The sequence below is a fragment of the Centroberyx affinis genome, unplaced genomic scaffold (genome assembly GCF_046629955.1).
Source record: "Centroberyx affinis isolate AG114_WGS23_722 - 3 ecotype Tasmania unplaced genomic scaffold, CSIRO-AGI_Caff_v1 ptg003367l_1, whole genome shotgun sequence".
Taxonomy (NCBI): Eukaryota; Metazoa; Chordata; class Actinopteri; order Beryciformes; family Berycidae; genus Centroberyx; species Centroberyx affinis.
Window position 1 is genome coordinate 104,363 of NW_027281358.1, and position 22,691 is coordinate 127,053.

Consider the following 22,691-nt stretch of genomic DNA (forward strand, 5'->3'; position numbering starts at 1 on the left):
GATTGGAATTACAGAGAAACATGTAAGTACATGAAAGTGCGGCTCTGCCCCCAAGTGGCTCAAACCAGTAACCCAGGCTCATTACAATATGGATTCAATGAATAAACTGCAGCTCTCTGCTAGTCCTTCATTAAAGGAGAATACCATTATAATTAAAAATTCATCCTGTGTTATTCATAAGGTCTAGAATAGTCCAATCAGTATTCAGCTGTGTGGTTTCTGACTTGGGGAAAGCTGTTAATGTTCACAAATATTGAGTGGAATATTCATACATATGAATTCTTAAATTGGTATTGGTAAAGTGGTATTCCCCTTCAAACATCTGCTATAATGTACCTGAAATTCAGTATAAAGTGCTGACAAACTAATGAGACTGTAATTTTTCCCCTCAAGTTTTGGATTATATGCAGCAATATATTGGTATTTAAATCATCACTACATTTATTTATCCACATCTCATCTATTTCTTATTCATTTACAATAGAAAACAGTTCTCAAAGGCCAGATTCAATTTAGATGCTTAACCAGCTTTAACTATCACAGAGATCTTCCTACATGCTTGATATTGACAGTGATGGCCCGCTGCCCCTCCCCCAACACAAAACATCACTAGAATATTAATATTAATATAATAATATAATATGTGTTTGTGGTACTCAATAATGGGTTTATAATCTCCCATTGTACTACTATAGACTATTGACCTACAGTAGCTGCATGATATTTTAAAGTCGCTATAATATTTGTATAAAATCCATATAGATTTTTCATAAGGACTCTATGGCCTACATACATCATGCATCATATTCTGTTGTAGGCTACTTACATATCATGTCTTATCATAGCATCGTATAATCAGATCCGATCAGACATTAAATTTGACATTATTATTTGATATTAAATTTGATCATACAGTCTATCATATCATATATCACGTCATGTCATGTCATGTGATGTCATATCATATATCATATATCATATCATGTGATGTCATATCATGTCATGTTATGCCATATCATATGTCATATTATGCCATGTCATATCATATTATGCCATGTCATATGATGTCATTATGATGTCATGTCATGCCATGTCATATCATATCATATCATATCATATATCATATGTCATGTCATATCATGTCATATATTCATGTCATGTCATATCATGTCATGGCATATCATGTCATATATTCCATTCCATATTCCATGTCATTATTCCATTCCATGTCACGATATATAATTACCATTATCATATAGCCTAGCATATCAGATCAGATCAGATTATGCATATCTACATACAGTGTCTATACATAATATTGCTGAACTCCAACTCTATATTAGCTCTAAGCATACCATGTTAACAGCCGGTTGTTATTACGCAACACCTTTGGTAAAGACGGAACTCCACAAGAGTTTTACGCAGCAGCAGAACAGGTTGGATGAGTATTTTGGAATGTACCTGCTTTGAGTTTAACAAGTGGAAAGCAGATAAGAAGGCATCGGGCAGAGCGGATGACTTGTTACTCCGCCCGAAAACGTTGGAAGTGGTGGGAGGGCGTCTGGTGGAAATGAAATGTATCAGGGCAGCGGCGAGTTGGGACGCGTCTTTGGGTAGGGTAGGTGGAGGAGAGGACTCGCCGTAACGTGTTCTCTTGCCTCTCGAAGGGGCTTCACAGACTTTTCGGTCGGTTTTCACGTCACTGAGTGTCGGTGGAGGAGACCCATTGGGTTGGTTGACCCCGGTTTCTGGGACGTCGGACAACCTGCCATCCATCCAATGTGCGTAAAAGGGTTCTATCTCCTCGCCGTCCTGTCCGGACTCGCAGCTTCAGGTGAGACATCGGTTCAGTATGTGGATGACCTCAGTGAAAAGATTGTTTTGACTCCATGTGGGCTGTCGACCAACAGTCTGTTTGTATTCATTTTAACAACATACATAATATGTACTGACACATATGGAAACAACATATATAAAAATGATGTAGCCTACCTTTTAATCATATATTGTACAATAGCCTACATAGTAGTAGTATTAGCAGTAGTATTATAAACGTGGACACTTTCATATACATGTATTTCCATGTGTGTACATGTGGCACAACATGAAATATATATTTAAATATATCTTATCCAAGAGTTATTTTGAAATTTGAGAATTTGAAATTTACCCCTAGATACATCGTTCATGACTGTTTTTTCCCCAAACATATTCCATTTATATTCTTCTAAAATGTATGCTCATCCCTGGATACATTATACATAAACAATACGTTTTGAAATAGCTTGCCAGGATATAGTTTCCAGATATATTTACCTTTATTTTGAAATCTATTTCAGATTATGTGGTGTATGTATAACCACGTGACCACATTGTTCGCGTTTGAGTGGATTATTTTCGACAATAATCAAACAAAAGCTTTATTTCCCTTAAAAACTTTACAATGGCTGTAGTTTATGGCCTCCCAGGAGTGGCCTGAAGGAAAAAAAACACTTGACCCTTTAGAGACCCTGCAGATAAATCTAGTTTCAAGGTGTGGGACAAACACATGACGGGCCCTCCATCAGTGAAAGCTCCGCGGGGGCCCCTAACCTCCATGTCCAAGTGCCCGTCGTGCGTCACTGGGAAGTGGGGAACTTGGCGCTGTGGCACCGGGTGGGTCGCTGAGGCATTCCTGCGAAAGCTATAAAACATCCGTAGAAGGGGCCAATTCTGACAACATAATGACTTTACAGTATTTTGTCGGCATCAAAATCCTGGCCGCATTGTCTTCTGGTTTTATGCAACCTCATTCCTTTCCTGCCTTTTAATGTGTATCCGTGCTTACCGTCACAGAGACTGTGAACTGGCGCGCTGGACAGCAGATAGGTCCACCTGCTTCCCGTAAGGGGCCGTGCAGGATATGTCAGTTGGATCAGAACAACAATAACAACTTGTCAGATCCACACAACAAGGAAATAAACACTAATTTATCCGGTATAGTTTGGCTCCAAATCGCCAGCTACTGTAATAGCACAGCTAATGGGAAAGGTTTTAATAACGTGAATCAGTATATCAATGCTATCAATGGCTATTCATTCAGCAGACGCCAGGCTGTTCAACCTTGAAGTAATCTGTGTCCAGTTTGAACTAAGTGGATTATATTGATTGAGCATGTCCATCCACTGCCAATACAGTATAGGATTCACTTAGCAGCAAGCGGCTTATGTTTACTAGCAGCATGTGCCTGGCTGCACAGCAGTCATAACACATCCTGACAGGGCCGGAGAAGGGGGGACGACAAAAGATGATGGGAACGAGGGATGCGGCGGGACAGAGAGTCAAGTAACAGCATGTGAATGGAAACAGGCGTGTTGTAACTGTGATTGCGGCTCAGCTGGGAGTGATGGCTCAGCAGCGCCTCAGCTCCTGCGTCTGATTATCCTCTAATCGCTCCTGTTCCCTTTGGCTTTACTGTGTGTGCAGAAAAGGCAAGGCATGAAGACGCAAGCTGATTGTTTCATCATCATTATGGGTTTAAAATACACATAAAATGCCATATAGGTCTGCCCCCCCCCCCTATCCCACACCCAGGTAGACAGATATACAGTCATGACATGAAATCAGCAGTGTATCATATTTACCATTTACTGTCACATTCCAGCCGCTCTCCTCTGTTTTGACATGTATTCCACTGATCACAGACAGTAAGCACTCATTCTTACGCTTGCTTGCGAGAGCCTATTTCCAAGGAGATATAGACCAAACGGAATAATCTCCCTCCTCTCCCTTTGCTCCAAACATAATAACAACACAGTTACTGCAGGGGTAAAAAAAAAAAAAAAGAAACATCCTCTTTTGTGTATTTTGTGATTTGTATTTGGCAGGAGTTCAACAAAATAAGATATAATTTGCGTCACGATACTCTTGGAAGCAGTGTTTTTGTATTTCAAAATACTCAAATGACAGTAGGCTACTTACTACTACACTACTACTACATTACTACTACAATAGATCAGATCAGATTAGATCAGATTCCTATGAAAATACACATTATCAAATTCAGATTTTGTTGTCAAGATGAATCATGGCCCTGACACAGAACAAAAACAGGGCTTGTCACACCTTTCCCAATCCCTTACTGACGAACACAGGTTGCGACATTTTTCCATTATAGCTATTACATAACACATTAATAGGTTCCTGAGCAAAAGTTCAAGCCACTTTTACCGTAAATCAAACACACTCCACATAGACACATAGCCAATTATTTAATTAGCTAAAGATAGCCAGTGTCGGTGCCCAGTGATAGCTGACTGGTCCACCTCTCTGTGTCCCGGATGGCAGCTAACCTGTCTCCTGTCTGCTTTCCAGTTGTCTGCATAAATAAAAATACTAGAAGAGAGTGGGCTTTTATTTTGAAAGATAGCCAACTTTGGCAATAGGCTGCACTTAACCTTGGCTAATCAGTGCCCATACATAACATAGACTCATTTGTTATTAATTGTTGAAGTATTTGCTAAGAGAAAACCATTATAGTAATGTTTGAAATGTAAATAGTAATCTTTCCCCAAATAACATATTATTTTGTAAGTCAAAGTCGACGTCAAAGTCAAAGTTGACATCATGACAGAATTTACAGTAATTTCCCTGATGTTTTTTTTGTATTTTGAAAAGCCAAATTACATCCATTTTTCAACACCAGTATTTTGTCATTTATTTTGATACATTTGTTGAGCAAGCATCTGTAATACATTCAAAAACTGGCAAAAACAACTCAGTGGCACACTCTGACATGCCAATTAGAACAGGACACTCGCTCAAAACAAACACAATAGATTATTTTTTCACATCGTTCCTCTGTTTTGGCCAAAACAAACAGGAAGTCAGAAGCGATAAACTCTCTCTGGCGTTATTCAACGGCCTGCTGTGTGTGCTGGTATTTTTCCTGCTGTACCTGGCTTTACTTCGCCTGTGCTTCTCCCTCTATCAGCCTGCGAGCCTGTCGTGCTTGCAGGCTGACGTGTGGCAGCTTGTCCTGACTTACAGGTTTACCATCTCTCACCTTTTATCTCCGCCACACACACACACACATACACGCACACACACACACACACACACACACACACACGCAAACAAACACTGTGTATTGGACTGTCTGTCTCATGCATATTGTGCATGTGCACATACCTGCTGTCTGTTACTCATACTGTTCTAGTGTATGCCCACGCAAACACACACAATTAATACAGGCACACACACACATACACACACACGGCTGTTGTTGACTCCAGCATACCAGAGCTTACACTGGTTGTTTAGCCTTCAATTTAGCTCAGTGAGGTTTACAGAGGAACAGCAGCTTATTGTATCCGGTTTACCAGGATATAGCAGTTATCTCCCTGACACGTCTCTAATCTCTCCCCAATAATAGGTCAATGTAACAAAGCGGAGCTGCGGTTTTTTGATGCGCCAAACTCTGTTGACACACCTAGAGGAGGACGCCTGGCCTTTGTGCAGGCCTGACGGGATCGCCCCGGGGCGTAGACAGCTGACAGTGACTCGTTCGTATGCAAAAATGCACCGGTCCCAACCACCGGGGGCCTGAGACACACAGCTGTGTGGTGTTTGAATGTGAAGGCAGGCACTCCCTGGGCAATGTTTAAATCATAAGAATGTGTTCGGCGCCAAGTGTAAACAGGGATTTGCAATTCATTTTTCACTGAATAGAAAGGGGTTGCGTGTGTGTGCTTATGTTTGTTCAGGATTTGTGTGTGTGTGTGTGTGTGTGTGTGTGTGCCTGCTCATGCATCTGCATCTGTACAAACGTGCATGTACATGCACTGTGTGTTTGCGAGCACGAGGATCCGTGTGTGTGTGTGTGCATACTATCTGCTGGCTGGCCACTTGTTCCCAAAACTGTTTAGAAATCCGGTAAACAGCACGATCTTCAAGTTAAAGCAACACCTCCACTGGGTTTCAGTGAAGCAATTCAAGAGACAGTTTCCTGAAAATATCAGCAGTCCTTTCTGAGTCATCTGATATGACTGGAGGGCTCAGAGGGAAGTTCATTAACAATTGCCACTAGCTAAATGAGATGTGATGAAAGGCATACAGTTCATATCAGGAGGGAGTTTCCCACGCTGGGAGAGTTACTTTGTTACAGTATTATTATTTATTTTGTATTTTTTTGTCTGTATGGTATCCTTTTTTTTTTGCATGATATCCCCAGGACAAGCAGCTCCTGTTATTTAAAATACTAGCTGATAAAAGTGGCCCCTCTTAATTGAAAGGGTAGTAGAGACATTGACTTATCCTATTATGCTCACTACTTATGCTAATTATTGTACATTAATTATCAGACACTTTACTCAGCCGGTTAAACGAATGAGAGAGAGTCAGTTGACAGGGAAAGGGGGTGGGGTCAGTAGGTGGGGGTGGGGTCAGTAGGTGGGGGTGGTGCAGGACAGAGAGGGGGCGAAGGCTTGTACCCACGCTGCAATGTGGCTTTTGATCTACATGCAGTTTATTCATATTCTGGACTGGATTCAGTCTGATTCGTAACACTAGCGGACACAAAACACACTTCGTAGTAAATGAGGTAGTAGTAAGGGCCGCTTATTGAGTGTCGGAGCATCAGTCTGACAGAGGGCCGCGGGTTGTGGTGAGTTGAATCGAAGCATACTCTAAGCATACCCCCCCCCCCCCTCAGGAGTTTTTGTAATCCAGGGGAGAAGTTGTCGAGTCAGCTGTGAGGTGGGAGTGGAAGGGGTTTGATGGATTAAACTCTTATCCTCTCTCACCCACAACACAGTTCCTCTCAACCCCACCGCCTGATGAATTACAATTGGCCAGAGGGGTGGGGGGGGCAAGATAGATAGATAGATAGAGAGACAGAGACAAAGACAGAGAGAGAGAAGAGAGACAGAGAGAGAGAGAGAGAGAGAGAGAGGGAAAGAGGGAGATGCTCGGTCTACTCAGTTGAGGCTTCCTGACCTTTTGAGTTTATTCAGACCACGTTTTTTTTTTTTAATATAGTTTTCTATAGTGTCACAGTTTTCATATAGCCTGCACATTCAAAAGGTCCAGTCTACAGAGAAAAGAGATAATACAAATAGTAAATGCAGTATTAAAGTAATAATCTGCAACATCTTCATATATATGTAAATGTCTCTTTTGCTACTCTCTATTACAAGAACAGAAGAGAGGGCGAGAGAGAGAGAGAGAGAGAGAGAGAGAGAGGTAGTAGCTCTGTTGTGTTGGGGCCAATGTTTGCGCATGTGTTTGCGTTTAATATGTGTTCACCCTTTGCTTGCGTGTCCTTATGTTTGTTTATGAGTGAGTGAAGGGCGACCTGTAGTGTTACAGAGAAAATGTACAGTACACTATGGCACAAGTTGGGCGGGTCCTTCCCATTACACTTCTCAACTCTCTGTCTACCTGCTCTGTGAACACAGTGTCACCTGAACCCGCTATTCCCAGCCCTTCATCCGTCCCTCCGTGAAAGGAAGGCCTTGTAAAAAAAAAACTAAAAAAAAAACTAACTGGGCTTGTGAACTCCTTTCCTCACAAAGGAGAGAAGAGGCTCTTTGTAATCCGCGGACTTCTTTGTGCGCTGGGAGTCCTGGCCTAAGTGTTTCCTCCTAAACCGGTGCAACAGAGGCTCAGGTTTCCTCTGGTGGTCCCTTTGTTTCTGTGCCATAATGAAGAGAGGAAAGGCACAAACACACACACCGTCTAGGAAATAATGTAATGAAACCAATTTCCTGATTCGGAGAGTCCTTGGCGATGGGTTGATTTGTCCTGCAGCGTTTCTTCCCCCTCTCTTTAAAGTCCGAGAAGATCCACATCCTCTTAGTAAATGAAAAGACCACGTGTGACGTGTACGGGACACACAACTCTTGGCACCATATGGGAACATACAGTGCCGGAATACTATGATATACTACCAGATCTCACATATTATCAATACTTTTGACTACTGTTGTAGTCAAAAGTTGTCGTAAAAATGGCAGGATTAGGAGTTTAATTCCCACTGCAGCCACAATTGCTTTAAAAATGTAAATGTTTTAAAGATATACGTGCACCAGATACTGTATTCTGCATCCATGGCAGGTGTTACATAAAAAATCCATACGCACTTTGGCGGTGGGTGAAATCATATGGGCATGTCAGCTACTATTTTAACATTTCCTGGCTTATCTAAACGGCTTGCACACAATCTATGGAAGACTGCCAAGCCAAGTAAATGCAATCCCACTCTAGTGGGCTTGGTTTGATTATTTTACTGTAGATGAAAGTAGTTGCCTTCTTTGGCTGCAGACAGAGAGCCAGTGGACCAGTGCAGGCTGTACCACAGGGTGCTGACAGGCAGAGTGGAGTGGATTAAAGGTTCAGCAGGTTCATTTTATTGTCATATATTGTAAGTATTGACAGATATTATGGACTAATGCCAACACTAGTAAATCTGATGGAGGTGAAATGTGCGTGTGTTTAAGTGTGTGTGCTTTTGCATGTGTGTGTGTACCTGTGGAGATCATTTGGATTTGTGCCAATAGCAAGGCGCCTAGCTCTCCCAATGCATACACGCGCGCACGCACACACACACACACACACACACACACACACACACACACACACACACACACACACACACAGACAGTACATAACAATAGAAAAATAAAATTTTATGACCTATTCCCGCTATTCCTGATACTATATCTGTTCATGAATAGAAACAGTAGGAGCTCATATGCACACACACACACATATGGACACACACACACACACACACACTAGTTTGCGTGAGATAAGGTGCTGTGTTGGCCTGAGGTGAAATCTCATGTGGAAAAGACTTTAATTGACGCTATAGTTTCAACTTCAAGCAGCCAGGCTGTGAAGCAGCAAAGCGTTAGCACACTTTGCACAAAGAATTTAGTCTTTTTAATTACAAGTGAAGAGAGTAATACATTTCCTTCAGCATTTTACTGTAATGACGTTTTTGTTGCATTGTGATTTTCAGAGGGAAATATGGAGCGGTTGGTAGTGTAGCGGAGACAAACTCTGGATGAGGACTGATGGGTGGTTTTATTACTGATTTATGCTATCATGAATGTGATTTTCTTTTCTCTTTGTGTTCTGACTCTGCACTACCACATGACACCTTCACACACCTTAGCATAAACGTAGTCGGAAACATTTTGAATGCCTGACTAAAGACATGAGAAGTGCTAGAAGACATTCATCCTTGAGGCTGTTTAAGTGTCTGCAAGAAAAATGGAGCATGCCTGAGGTTTGAAATGTTATTGAGATATATATTCATATTTGGTCCAGGCCCTGCCCTCCTGTGTGTGGTGCATAGCTCCGTCTTAATAAGCTGTGAACTCTCTCTCTCTCTCTCTCTCTCTCTCTCTCTCTCTCTCTCTCTCTCTCTCTGGATGCTGGGTGTGGTCAGCACTGGCCAGGCAGGATGTTCAGACATAAACAAGGGAACGACTTGGACGGGACAGAGAGACAGACTGATGTAGATGAATGGGCCACAAACAAGCAAACAAACAGCATTATCTTATCTCTTCCTTACAGACTGCAAAGAAGCTGGTCATTAGATAGAAGAATACATTTTCCCTCTTTCTGTTATCCTATCTGTCTCTCCATCTCCTCTCTCTCTCTCTCTCTCTCTCTCTCCCTCTCACTCACTCACTCACTCACTCAGTTATTCTCCCTCTCATTCACTCTCTCTCTCTCTCTCTCCCTCTCACTCACTCTCTCACTCACTCAGTTATTCTCCCTCTCATTCACTCTCTCTCTCTCACTCTCTCTCTCTCTCTCTCCCTCTCACTCACTCACTCACTCTCTCACTCACTCAGTTATTCTCCCTCTCATTCACTCTCTCTCTCTCACTCTCTCTCTCTCACTCACCCCCCACTCACTCACTCACTCACTCTCTCTATCTCGGTCCCTCTGCCTTCTCAGTCTAAACAAAATGATCCCATCCTACATCCAACCCCATGCTACAGCCATTTATACTGGTATTCATGTAATGGCATGCATCCTCCCCACCAATTAGCGGCTGCTAATGACCACCTAAATAGCGCTCATGTACGCTACATACAGCCTCGGGGACAAATTAGTACAGTAATTGCAAACACTGTACATCGGCCTAACAATCCTGTCGTGCTATTACTGTAATATCCCCTCTGCCTTCAGAAAGGCCTAATTAACCCTAATTCCTAATCAGCGCGGCTAACATCGGAAGGCGGCGTAGTTGAAAGCTTTTTACTTTTTGTTGTTCAAATGAGATTAGCGACGCTTATTTAAAAATCGTGCGCTGTAAATACATGAGCCGTCGGCGCCGCTTGGTTAGGGGAGAAATTTGAAATGAGGTGTTATGGCATGGAGGTCATGCTTTTTTTCTTCCTGACATATGAGGCGTGATGAATCATTACATCACAAGCGTTTTAAACCATTTGCCAGTGGAGCATAGGCGCTGCATTTACATTACACAGCTAATTCCAGCAGGCACCCCTATACTCTGAAATAAGGATGCAGCAATGGCACTTTTTAACTGCCAATACTGACGGTATGACGAGTAATGAGCGTCATTCACAAGTTTCTCTCCGTTAGTGGGATCGACTATCCTGCTACTGATGAGAATGGCAGAAAACCAAGTATTCCTACTTTTAAATGAGGAACTTGCACTTGCTGAAAGTTCTGCTCCCACTGCTCCCCCACTGCTGGAATATGAGTGCATTATAGTCCCTTACATGGTAGCTAGGACTATTCTGCCAAGATTTGACACACACACACACACACACACACACACACAAACACACCTCTTGTCGTGCCAGGGAGGGAGTCATTAACGGGCGCTCTGATACAGCTACTGTTGATGCTATCTGCCTAATGAATATCCTAAGTACAGGCAAGTTCACTCCTCCCAACTTCAGCGTTTCCGTACACACAACCTGTTTAACCAGAGAGAGAGAGAGAGAGAGAGAGAGAGAGAGAGAGAGATACAGAGAGAGAGAGAGAGAAAGATGACAGAGCAGACTTGCCACCTTTACAGTTATGCTCTGCACTGCAAAAAATATCCATCCCAGCAAACCATTGAATCTAATAATAAGTCTTAAATTCTTTCTTAAAACAAGTGGAAACACCACTTCACTTGTTTCCAATGCAAATCAGATTGTTTCCACGATTTTCTTGAATTAAGGCGTCATCGTCTTTTGTCGAGGCCTTGTTCTGCCTTGTTTCAAGGTATTGACACAGAAGAAAAGCAAGTGAAACTGCACTGAACAAAGTGAAATCATCTCACCAAACAGAAGCTGGCAGATTTCTTAATTTATTTTAAGATATATACGATTTTAAGACTGAATATGAGACTGGGCGACTTCTTAAGATGGACATTTTCTGCAGCGTGTGCTCTCTCTCTCCCTCTCTCTCTCTCTCTCTCTCTCTCTCTCTCTCGCACTCACACACACACACACACAAACACACACACTCCTCCCAGGTTTCATCAGCCTCATTTAAAACACATTAGGCTGCTGGAGCTCTGTCAGGGCTTGGCGATGAGAGAGAAGCCTGTCTGTCTAATGCTGTGCGGGGGCCGTCTGGCCGCCCCGCTCTCTCATCCCAGCCCACAGGAAAGCCTCTCCAGCCTGATAAGGAACAGAACATGCTGCCTGAGGAGCCAAGCCCCTGTTGCTGTTTTCCCAGCTAGCTGCCTGCCTTAATGCGCGCCGTGATCACAGGGCAAAGAGTTACGATACTGAGCGCCGGCTCGGTTTGCCTGTCCAGAACTTTCTGGTTTCAGTGGCAGCAGCCTGATGTCGTCATTCAGGTTGGAGTTGATTCTGTTGCAATTTAGAAGTCACAGATCTTTGATGATGATCAGGAATGTAGCAGAGGGTAAACCCACCTAAACTCAGTTAACCCACATTTTTATATGCAGAATAGAATTTAACCCACATTTTTAGGGCTGAAATGAATCTTTATGATGTAAATTCATAGTATACATCATAGTAAGCACTATCAAACTGATGTAAAGAGTGGCTGTTTAAGGAAAAAAAGCATGATTTTTGCTAATATTGGTGGCTATTTGCCTTTTGATGATCGCTGACTGGAGGCCATGGTTCATCCACCTTTAAATTTACCACTACATCACTGATTATAACCCTGATGTTAGCTAAGCTATAGGGCCACTGAAGTAAGCAAACTGCATGAACAAAACCATTTGTCCCTATGTAAAAGCTGGGATGACACACACTCTGAGCTGCTGCGTCGGGACATCTGACCGCTCTCCTGTGAGACCGGAGAACCTCTGATAGCGGAGGCTCTCGTGAAGCGCTGCCGTTTCAAATTAAATCAAATTTAATAAGGCTAGACACGGCTCCTGGTATTATTAGGGTGTATGGAGCACTTGCTATAAATAGGCCAGGTGATTTGGACTAGTGCGCACACACATCCACATACTCTGCTCCTCCCAATACAGGGCAAAACTCACCTGATCAACACCTGCATCGGAATAAGCATTAGGTGGGTGGCTCTGTGATTCTGTGATCTGAGAGGCAGACGTGATCCGCTGGTCCCTGATGTAATGTTGTTTGGCTGCCAGACAGGAACTCAGCACAGCGATTAAGCATATCTATTCCTGGGACATTGTATGCGTGTGTGTGTGTGTGTGTGTGTGTCTAGAGCACATCACAACGCTAACTCCATTCCGCGGCGCTCCATCCATCATTATGTGGAAGGGCCAAATCGCTGCCAATATCCCTCTCCGCTCTTCCAGTCCATTCATTTTCCGTCTAATAGGTCTACCACATAGAGATTGATATAGTCCAAATCCATATAATATACAGCGGCCTCTCTATTTCACCTCTGTCTCAGCTACAGTAGCGTATCCAAAGTGGTCGTTATTCATCAAGTGTCACAGAGTTGGGCCTACTGAGCTAAAATCAGTTCAAGTCATAATGAAGCAGATGGTTAAAGGGAGTCTGGTCACTGATCCCAGATCCACTCCCCTATCAAAGTTTGGACTAATATAGGCCAGTTTGTGGGATTTCAGTACATAATATGCAGTACATCTAATACATTTATAGTGAAAACTTAGAGTTTGTGTTTTTCCTGAGTGCAGCTCTGCGTAGGCTAGAGGGTCACTGGGTACACTGCACACACACACACACACAGTGGGCAGGAAATGTATTGACTTGGCTGCAGTTAGAGAGTTCATCAGTGTGCGTTGTGTGCTACATATGCTCCTGTGTTGCTGCTGCGCTTGATTCGTGTGTATTTACATCGATGTTTCCTGCACAAGCTATTTATTCATATACGTATTGATTGAGCTCTGCATGTGCCGTATTCTGCTTTTGAAGTCAAATCTGTGCTGCTGTGCCATATGTTCTCATGCGGCAGGCGTGCTGCGGGTCGGCGGGATACGCGTGTACATGTCTGGGGACATGGAGGCGGTCAACGGGACAGATGTTCGCCTGAAGTGCACTTTCCAGACCTCCTCGCCCATCGTCGCCTCCAGCCTCACCGTCACCTGGAACTTCAGACCCCTCGGACCTGGCCGAGAAGAGTCGGTGAGTGTGTGTGTGTGTGTGTGTGTGTGTGTGGGGTGTGTGTGTGTGTATGTGTGTGCAAGCAAGAGAGATCAAACCTCAAACCACCCTCACTGTCTCAGGGAGCATCCACCCCCTCAGCCAAGTGAGAGAGAAGTCGGTGAGTCATCACGCTCCCTAGGGAGCATCCTTAGACAGTGTGTGTGTGTGTGTGTGTGTGTGTGTGTGTGTGTGTCTTTGTGAGCGTGTGGGAGAATAGAGAGAAAGCGAAGCAGGAGGTGGAGACAGGTCTGGCTTTTGTGTCTGTTTCTCTGTTTCTCCTTCCCCGGCAGCAGCACCAATCTTAGCCCAATTCTGACCATCCCATGCAACCAATCACAACCCACGATCGCTCTCAACCTAATCCACCAATCACATTCCTCCGTTAGGTCTTCTACTACCACAACAAACCGTACCCGCCTGTGGATGGGCGTTTTAGGAAACGCGCGGTGTGGGCCGGTGACATCATGGGGCGCGACGCCTCCATCATAGTGCGAGAAGTGAAGTTCACCTACAACGGGACCTACACCTGCCAGGTGAAGAACCCGCCGGACGTCCACGGCAACGCTGGGGAGATACGACTACGCGTCGTCACCACAGGTCAGAGGGGTGTAAATGGTCATAAATATTCCTTTTATATATAAATGTAGTGCTGTTTTATGTATCTTTGAAGAGGACAATCCACATTTTTTCTGAAAGGATAAGAGAGCGCAGCGCTTAACTGGGGGAAAAATGAAAGACAAAGTTATTGTGGTGCTGTGTGGAATCTCAAATAAAGTAAATAACGCCAAGGCAAATATAGCTGAATGTCAGAGAACATCCATTGTATTCAAATGAAGTAAATCATTTGAACATGAATTGTTTGGAGCTCCCTGATGAAGTGTTGTAAGTGTTTTTAATGTCCCTATGAGCCCATGAAATAAAGGCTTTTTACATTTTTCAAAGAGGAGTGCCTTGGACTTTTGTTTCATTCAGTTGCACACCCCAAACCAAAGAGCACCTTTTTTGGAAGTCTTTTGACACTGTGTACCATTTTTGTAGCGCTCTCTGTTTTTCTTCTTTGAAGTAAATCATTGTTTAAGCAATAAGCTGTGAGAGTGCGTGGTTTTCAGTGATTTTAGAACAGCTAGGAGGCATTAAGCTCGATGTGATGCAGAGTTTCTATAGGAGCATTTATAACATGGCAGTAATGCTCCATCGTAATAAAACACAACGCAAATGTCAAAATTTTAATTAACAGTTAAATGTCAATTTTCCCCCTAGCAATATAGTCCTTGAACAATCGCTAAACAAAGTGGTTGCTAAGCAATACATAAGAAATGGTATGTGTGGTGATTTTAGTTTAGCGCATTAATGTTAAAATGAACTGTTATGAGGCCAGGTGTGTGTTCATTGGGTATTTGGCTTCCGGCGTGACTCAGCGTTCTGAGCCAATCAGAACGCTGGACCAGAGCTATCCATTTAATATTATTTTCCCTCATAGAGTTTTTCTTTTACATTTTTGCAAGCGCTAATAAAGAAATAGCGCGGGTGTAGCTATGCCCATAATTCATGTCACACTTGCAATATTTAGCAAAACAAATATGTGAAGATATGCTACAAAAAAAAGCAATATACTGTACCTTTCTGTTGATATTGTGCAGCCTTAGTAACAGCTTAGAGCAGATACACAACTTTAGATATTCTACAAAAAAACTTTAAACAGTGACAGTAATTCTGCGTGGTCAGGCGTTGTGCACACACTCACCTGCACCCCTGTGTGTTTTCTTCTCACCTGCAGCCTCTTTCTCCGAGCTCCTGCTTCTGGCGCTGGCCATCGGGGGCGGCATCGCTGCGGTGGTCGTCCTCCTCGTCATCATCGTGTCCTGCAGGAGGTGCAGGAGGAAGAGGCAGAGGCAGGAAGAGAGCGAGGAAGCTCCCCGCAAAGAGAGAAAAGACCCTACTGTGTGGTAAGAGCAAAGGAAAGAGAGAGAGGGGGGGGGGGGGGGGGAGAGAGAGAGAGGAAAAGAGGAGTGGAATCCCACACTTTCCCCCTCTCTCTCTCTCTCTCTCTCTCTCTCTCTCTCTGTCTCCCTCTGGGGTCCGGGGCATGTGGTGCTCCGCTTTGGGGCCTGGGGCTCTGAAGTGCTCTTTCCTATTGGACGCTTCACTTCCACTCCCGCCTTCTCCTCCGACTGCAGTCTTTGGAACCCAGACCCGGAGCAGTTGACGGGCAGCTGTAATTAAGCATCAAAAAATTTAAAACGTGCCTTGGTGTAGAATACCGTAGATGCTTTCTAGCCAGACTACTGGAACCAATATTATCTTTTATGATACAACTATGTGCCTTTCATTTCTGGAAAGAAACAACTGTATTATCTGATCATCTTTTCCTGTTCAGCTAAATGGGCTTCCAAACACATTTCCTGTTTAGAGAAACTGTTGTGATGACGTAGCGGCAGAACAATGGTGTATTTCTGCTGTTTACTTCCCTACTAATACATTTCAAACCACAACACGCCAATACAAGCTACTTATATGCTATATTATTTTAATGAACAATAGAAACGGTTTCCTAGTTTCTACTGTGATTTTGATTTAGTAAACTCACCACATCAGCAGAGCCATATTATATGGAACCCCATACAAAGCACTTATCAATCCTGGTTGTCCATGGTTGTATAGGTACTGGTGGTCTGACCCATGTAACTGTGGTTCTTCTGAACCCACAAGTTGGTGGTGTGCATTTCTGTGTTGTTTCACTACTGATCACTGAGGTTATATCACTGTATTTTTTTCTGAGATTCTGTGGTGTTATTTACCTGATTTTGTGACCGCTGCAAAAACATTCTCGCTACTGTCAAATAATTAAAATAAGATTGAGTGCACTTGTTTGAAACAGACATTTCATACAGTATATCAATTTGAAATTTCAATGACAAAAGGGCAAATTTTCTTACCACCTCATAGTGTCTCTGTTGACTATTGTCTGTTTTAAACAGTGAGCTGTTTTCCTGGGCGAATGGGACTTCTTTGCTTCTCTGTTGGGTTTTCAGATCTCTCTGTAACAGGTGTCTCAACTAGTTTAACATACAAACTGTGCTAAGATAACTTATGCGCCACACTTCAAAACCAAACCCCTCAAGGAAAGGTGACAACTTTGCTGTCATCTTGGTTGATCAGAGTTATTCAGACTTCAAACCAAATCTCTCATTGAAAAACTTGGCAAAAGAAGGAAATAGTTAAAACCCCCCCAGATGCAGACGGGTAATCTGAGATTTTGATCCAAGATGGTTTCTCTTGAAGATCCGGCTCCTCTCTCAACTTGGGACGACTTGTGTTTACCCTGTGTGACTCACATTGTCCCCGCTGCTGTGTCTGTGTGCCTGTCTGCTTGTGTTTGTCCCATCTCCACTGTGTGTGGCGTGCGTACATGCATGTGCATAAATCATTCATGAATGTGTCATGCATGCATGCATATTCCCCTGTGTGTGTGTGTGTGTGTGTGTGTGTGTGCATATGTTATGCCCCTACCTTTCCCCGGTGTGTCTCCCTGTCCCCTGTGCGTGTGTGTGTGTGTGTCCCAGCCACCCATCGAGGTCCATCCACCTCTACCTATCAGAGACGTCCGTAGAGATTGACAGTTCAGACGGCATGATCTCGGAGGCGAGCACCAAAGACCCCAGCTCCTCAGAGGAGGAGGAGAGGAGCACGGACGAAGATGAAGGCGGCGACTCCGACTGAGGAGGCGGGGCCAGACAGAGAGACAGAAGCACTGACACAAAGCCAGACAGGCAGCTCGCTGGAGGGATGCGTGGACGGCACACATGGATTTAGGTTCCATGGTATTGTGGAGCGGAGAACAGATGAAGAGAGCATTGCTGCGATGTTGCATACAAGCACGTTGTTCGAGAATGAGAGGAGAACGGAAGGAACTAAGGCTTTAAACTGATGCTTTTGAAGCCTTGATCATCAAGGCTTTCAAACGGAATAAAAAGTATGAGTCTACTTCCCAAAACAGAACTATTCAAATGAGGGAAAACGTATGAAGTGAGAAGCATTGGCATCCTGATGTTGGCAGTTCTCTATTAATGAGATACAGATATGGCTACTGGCCTGAAGGGAACGAGGGTGAATTCATGTCCAATAACTGATGTCTGATTCTTTGGACATGGATGTTGTTATGGGATAGGAAGGCAATACAATACCAGAATCAACAGAAGCAACTCCAGCATATTGGCATATGGGGACAGTTAGAATGAGTAAGAAGAGAAGTGACTTATCTGTTTACCTGCCCTAATGAGCCATACATAAACCTTTACCTTTGTAACAATACCTAACCTACATAAATCACTTTTACAAACCATTCTCTGATTACCTTAATGGATAATAGTGTAGATATGATCATCTTTTATATTAATCTCATCAATTACAACTGAAAGAAGTCAGGAATGATGTAGGTCTTACATTTCGTTCACTTATGGAAACTGTGATAATACCATCTAATTTGCAAGCAGTTTTACCCTCCAACGGGAGGCTGAAGTGCTCATCTCATATAAGATCAATGGGATGAAAAGTGTAGACGTGACACATCATCTCAATCATCTCAGTGTGAAGGCCACATAGTTGACCGGTGAGCAGCCAGCTTGCATGCAGCTGTCCTAATTGTCTTGGATGTGTGGGAGTCCAAGAGAAGCATGCAGTCAGATCTGAAAACCCTTAGATTGCAAAAAACCTCCTTGAGACCCGATTTTCTTTCCAAGCATCCGTGAATGCATCATACCTACTAACAAATGATTGTAATACTTTTTGTTCTTTCTTTTGGCAGAATTGTGTATCTGTGATGTAATACTGAGAAATGTGTTTTTTGGATTTTTTATTTTTTATTTTATTTTTTTTTAGATATTGCCAGAAGTATTTTATCCTATCATTTGAAAATTAAGTGTCAGTGTATGTGTTTGTTATAGAGGTTTTATAAAAATGATTTTCTAATAAAATAATCTTTACAACATGGTTTTGCATCAACTTCAGTTGAAATCACACAGGTCATCTGGGCAGACACCACTTGGTCCATGAAACAAATAATCACACGCAGCTGCTTGACATGATTTGATATAACTCATCTATTATGTAAGAGTGTAATCTTGTTATCCAGCATTTATTATGCATCATTATCTTTAATGCACTGCCTCCAGTTGTGTGCTTATGATGTGTCTGTCTGCATAGCTCTTCACTTGTTTACCTGAGAGGCTTGTTGCAGTGAATTGTTGTTGTGTATTGTTTGAGTTGTTGTAGGTGAAATATGCTTATGCGTGCTCTCTGACTTCTGTCTGTGCCTGCTTGTTTGTTAGATGAGAGTGTTCATGAGTATGAATATGAGAGTCTGTTACTGTGTATGTTTGTGTGTGTGTGTGTCGATGTGTCTTTGCACCTGTTTGTGTATTGATCAAAGTCTATCCCTCTGGGTGCAGCTTTGGTTACTGCATGACAGGGCAAGAGTGTGCGTGTGTGTGTGTGTGTGTGTGTGTGTGTGTGTGTGTGTGTGTGTAGGGAGGGAGGCAGAGCAGGGTAGACCAGGAGAGAATAACACTAAAAAGATAGGGGGTGGGCGAGAAACAGGGAGAGACAGAGAGGGAGGACAGTCTATTTATCCTAGATAAATAACTGCATTTTATTGCAGAGAGAGACCAGTAGTGTTGAGTAGGTAAAACAACACCATAGTCTCTGGATAATATCCTTTGTATCACCAAGGCTCCTGTTAATTGCCCTTGCAGAGCTTAGAGATTGGCCTCCAACTGATTCCGGCACATCAATAATCCACAGCGGGTATGGCAATTAACATGTTCACGACTTGTTTTACCTGATTATCAGAGTTTGTCACTTGACAAACTTCAGAAACAATAACACTGTCACACACTTAAAGGAAAAATCCCCCTTAAAACAGCAATTGGCGATCTACCTTGCGTTTCTGAGTCCATTTTGTTGTTTGGTATTGCTGTTTTTTCTTATCCCCGTGGATAATGGTAGTTATGCATGGTTCTGTGATAACAGGCGCAGCCCTCTAACGTTAAAAAAAAATAGGCATCAGCTTGTTTGAAGATCACAGGGCAAACTCTGCTGCCATACTCGAATGGCTGGGCCAGCTGAGAGCCGAGCCAACAAGACTTAACTGCCCTTAATCCTTTCGAATTCGGCCCCCAATGGGTCGATCTGCCCTCACTGGGCTGTTGGCAAAGAGGGCCGAAGTCATGTACGAACGCTTTCTAGCCTCCACTCCACATTTAAGCGCTCACCCACTGAAAGAACCCTCTGACACCCTACAGGTGACAGGTGGAATATTTTAACAAAATACAAGGGGTGCGACTCTCACTTTCTCTCACTCTGCTATCAGTGTCACTATTGTTATTGCGATTGCGCTCTCCACTTGCACATGTAACCCACAGCTAAAGGCAACAAGTTCATGCCCATTCTCTGGGAGATGTCGAAAGGCATTCTGGGAAATGTAGGAAATCATTAACTGAGGTAGAAGCAGATGAGGCAGGTTGAGGGAAACTGGGTAAGTCATTTACAACACTTTAAACACAAAAAATAACACCTGGAATGCACTGGGTGACTATCTGAGAATCAAGGCTTGTAGTGAGCTTGATATTTATGTGTCTATGTCTGTCTGTCTGTCTGTCTGTCTGTCTGTCTGTTTGCCTGTCTGTCTGTCTGTCTGTCTGTCTGCCTGCCTGTCTGCCTGCCTGTCTGTCTGTCTGTCTGTCTGCCTGTCTGTCTCTCTGTCTGTGTTATTGCTACTTCTACAGCCCACCAGGTGATAGCTAGTATGTGGATCAAACTGCTGGAATAGGTGTTCTCAACCATTCCTTGGTCATGACTCATTTATAATAAGCTCTCTACCACAATAACTTCATTATAGCAACCCACGTAAAGCATTTCACTAGACAAAGGTCTAGTATTGGCCTTGTTTAAGGGAATGGCCCATCTTTATAAAGATGATATAATATCAGAATTTCCCTCTCTGTTTCTCTTTCTCTCTCTCTATTTCTCTTTCTCTCTCCCTCTTTCTCGCTTTCGTTCTCTAACTTGTTCTTTCTCTCTCTCATTGCGGCCTGCATTCCACACCTTAGGATGGGTTGTACCTGGCACAGTAATGTGGCAAAGTACTACATTTCATCACACACACACACACACACACACACACACACACACACACACACACACACACACTGGGCTTGGCTCGACAAGTAGCAAAAGGAAAAACAAATCATCCCGTTGGAATGTAACTATACACCTGAATGTGAGACGAACATGGGAGAGAACTATACTAGCGACAGTATTCCTCCATTTGTCCCTCAACACACACACAGACACAAACACACACAAACATACACATACACACACACACCAGATTCATCCTTTCATTCTGAGAAGGAGCAGCCTTATTAGCAGTGTATTGTATAGTGCAGGACAAGTTTCTCTATATGTGAAAGCATAATAGGGCCAGTATCTTTTTGAACCTAAACACACGAGGGACTGGACTGTGGTAGTCGCTACCTTTCATCAACTATTCACCTCCACACACAACAGCAGGGTGCATATAAACTGATGAGATGTCTGAAGGCCTCTCACGTTTTTGGCTGGAGGATAATGGTTTCATGCACCGTCTGGCCCCCGACAATTTAAATCACCTTTATTGGTCCCCCCAAGTGTTGACAACAGAAGAACAGTTCCCTTGTTGACCAGTGACGCCAGAGAGCCAGAGTGGGTAAGTGGGGAGAGCATTCATTGTGAGCGGGAAGATTTCGGCTGAAACTGAAACCGCACTACTGTAACCAGACAGAGAGCCCTCTATCCACACACACAATTGGCAACACAATGCAACGTTGTGCTCCTGAACATACCCAGGTAAGGAGCATAAGACTTACATCGCACAAAAGAGGATGGGGGGTCTCTCTCACAAAATAAATCAGATTATGTGGTATAGTTAACACAATGCAAACATCATGCAACGCTGGACTTGTGAACACTCCCAGGTAAGAGAGGCCAAAGCCCTTTAACTCAGCATCTCTTCAAAATAGACTCCATGTGGGAACTGTTACATAATATTGTTAACATGATACACATACCATAAAAACACTGTGCTTATAAACACCTGAATCCCCACATCCTTATCATATTAATTCCTTGTCATTCTTGGAACTCTGCAATGGAATTTAATTTTGCAACTAAGCTAAACACAAAGTAAATCTGTGGATGTGAATGCAGCCAGGTAAGAACTGAAGCCAAAAATACTGTGTATATTACTGCAGCATCCCTGCACCAACAAAGACAACATTGCTGGATCTCCATTAAGAGGTAGTAGTCATCTCAAAGGCCCCTAGTATGGGTACCTAACAGCAACATAATGGGACATTTCACCCACATTACATCTGAACCATATTGTCCAGACCTTTGTATAATTAATTCTCCCAGTAAGATTTTTCCACAGTCTTTTGTAAATTAGATATTTAGCTATAATTCTTTGTTATCATTTGAATTCCTAACAATCCCCATTCATTATATGAAAACTATATTTTCCCAGTCATGTTCCTCATTGAGCCTCTAGGCCCTGCAAATATTATTATTATTATTTTTTTCTTTTCATTGTAATCCATTTCGGAAGCAGTATTTAATACATGGGCTAAGTGCCCTGCTCATACTCATTAAGTCTCAAACCAAATGAGTTTGTGCAATTCTATTTGCCTTTTTAGAAGGTGTGTGATTATTTCCTTAGTAAATCAACTGTGTTTTTCTGTGTTTTTTATTTCTTCTCTTTGTGGAAGTCTTTGTGGAATCTTCCAGCTGTAGCCTACATTCACCGTGTAACTCTGTCAAAGACTGAATCAGATTATGGTATCATGACTGATACAAACACAATGTATTTCAGGGAAGAAGGGCCCAGAGTAACAGAGGACCCTGCTATTCCATCTTCAAATTAGATATCCTCTGATGTGTCATAAAATGAAATGAGGTTATGTAACGAAACTACAGCTTTTCTCTTGTCAGAATTTAGGAAACGCTCTCGGCAGACCAGATGGACGTAACTGACAATCAAGACCAAATAAAGGCATAAATACACTTCAAAGGGCTCAG

General features: G+C 43.0%; 1 protein-coding gene across 1 annotated transcript; it reads left to right on the forward strand.

Annotated features, from left to right (window-relative positions):
• The first annotated feature begins 1,540 nt into the window (after positions 1–1,540).
• LOC139660701 (myelin protein zero-like protein 2) lies at positions 1,541–18,569 on the forward strand. Its single transcript, XM_071538905.1, has 5 exons — positions 1,541–1,834; positions 13,390–13,559; positions 13,967–14,177; positions 15,358–15,526; positions 17,144–18,569. Exons 1-5 carry the CDS (start codon positions 1,780–1,782, stop codon positions 17,298–17,300), a joined length of 762 nt encoding a protein of 253 aa, XP_071395006.1. The 5' UTR covers positions 1,541–1,779; the 3' UTR covers positions 17,301–18,569.
• The last annotated feature ends 4,122 nt before the right edge of the window (positions 18,570–22,691 follow it).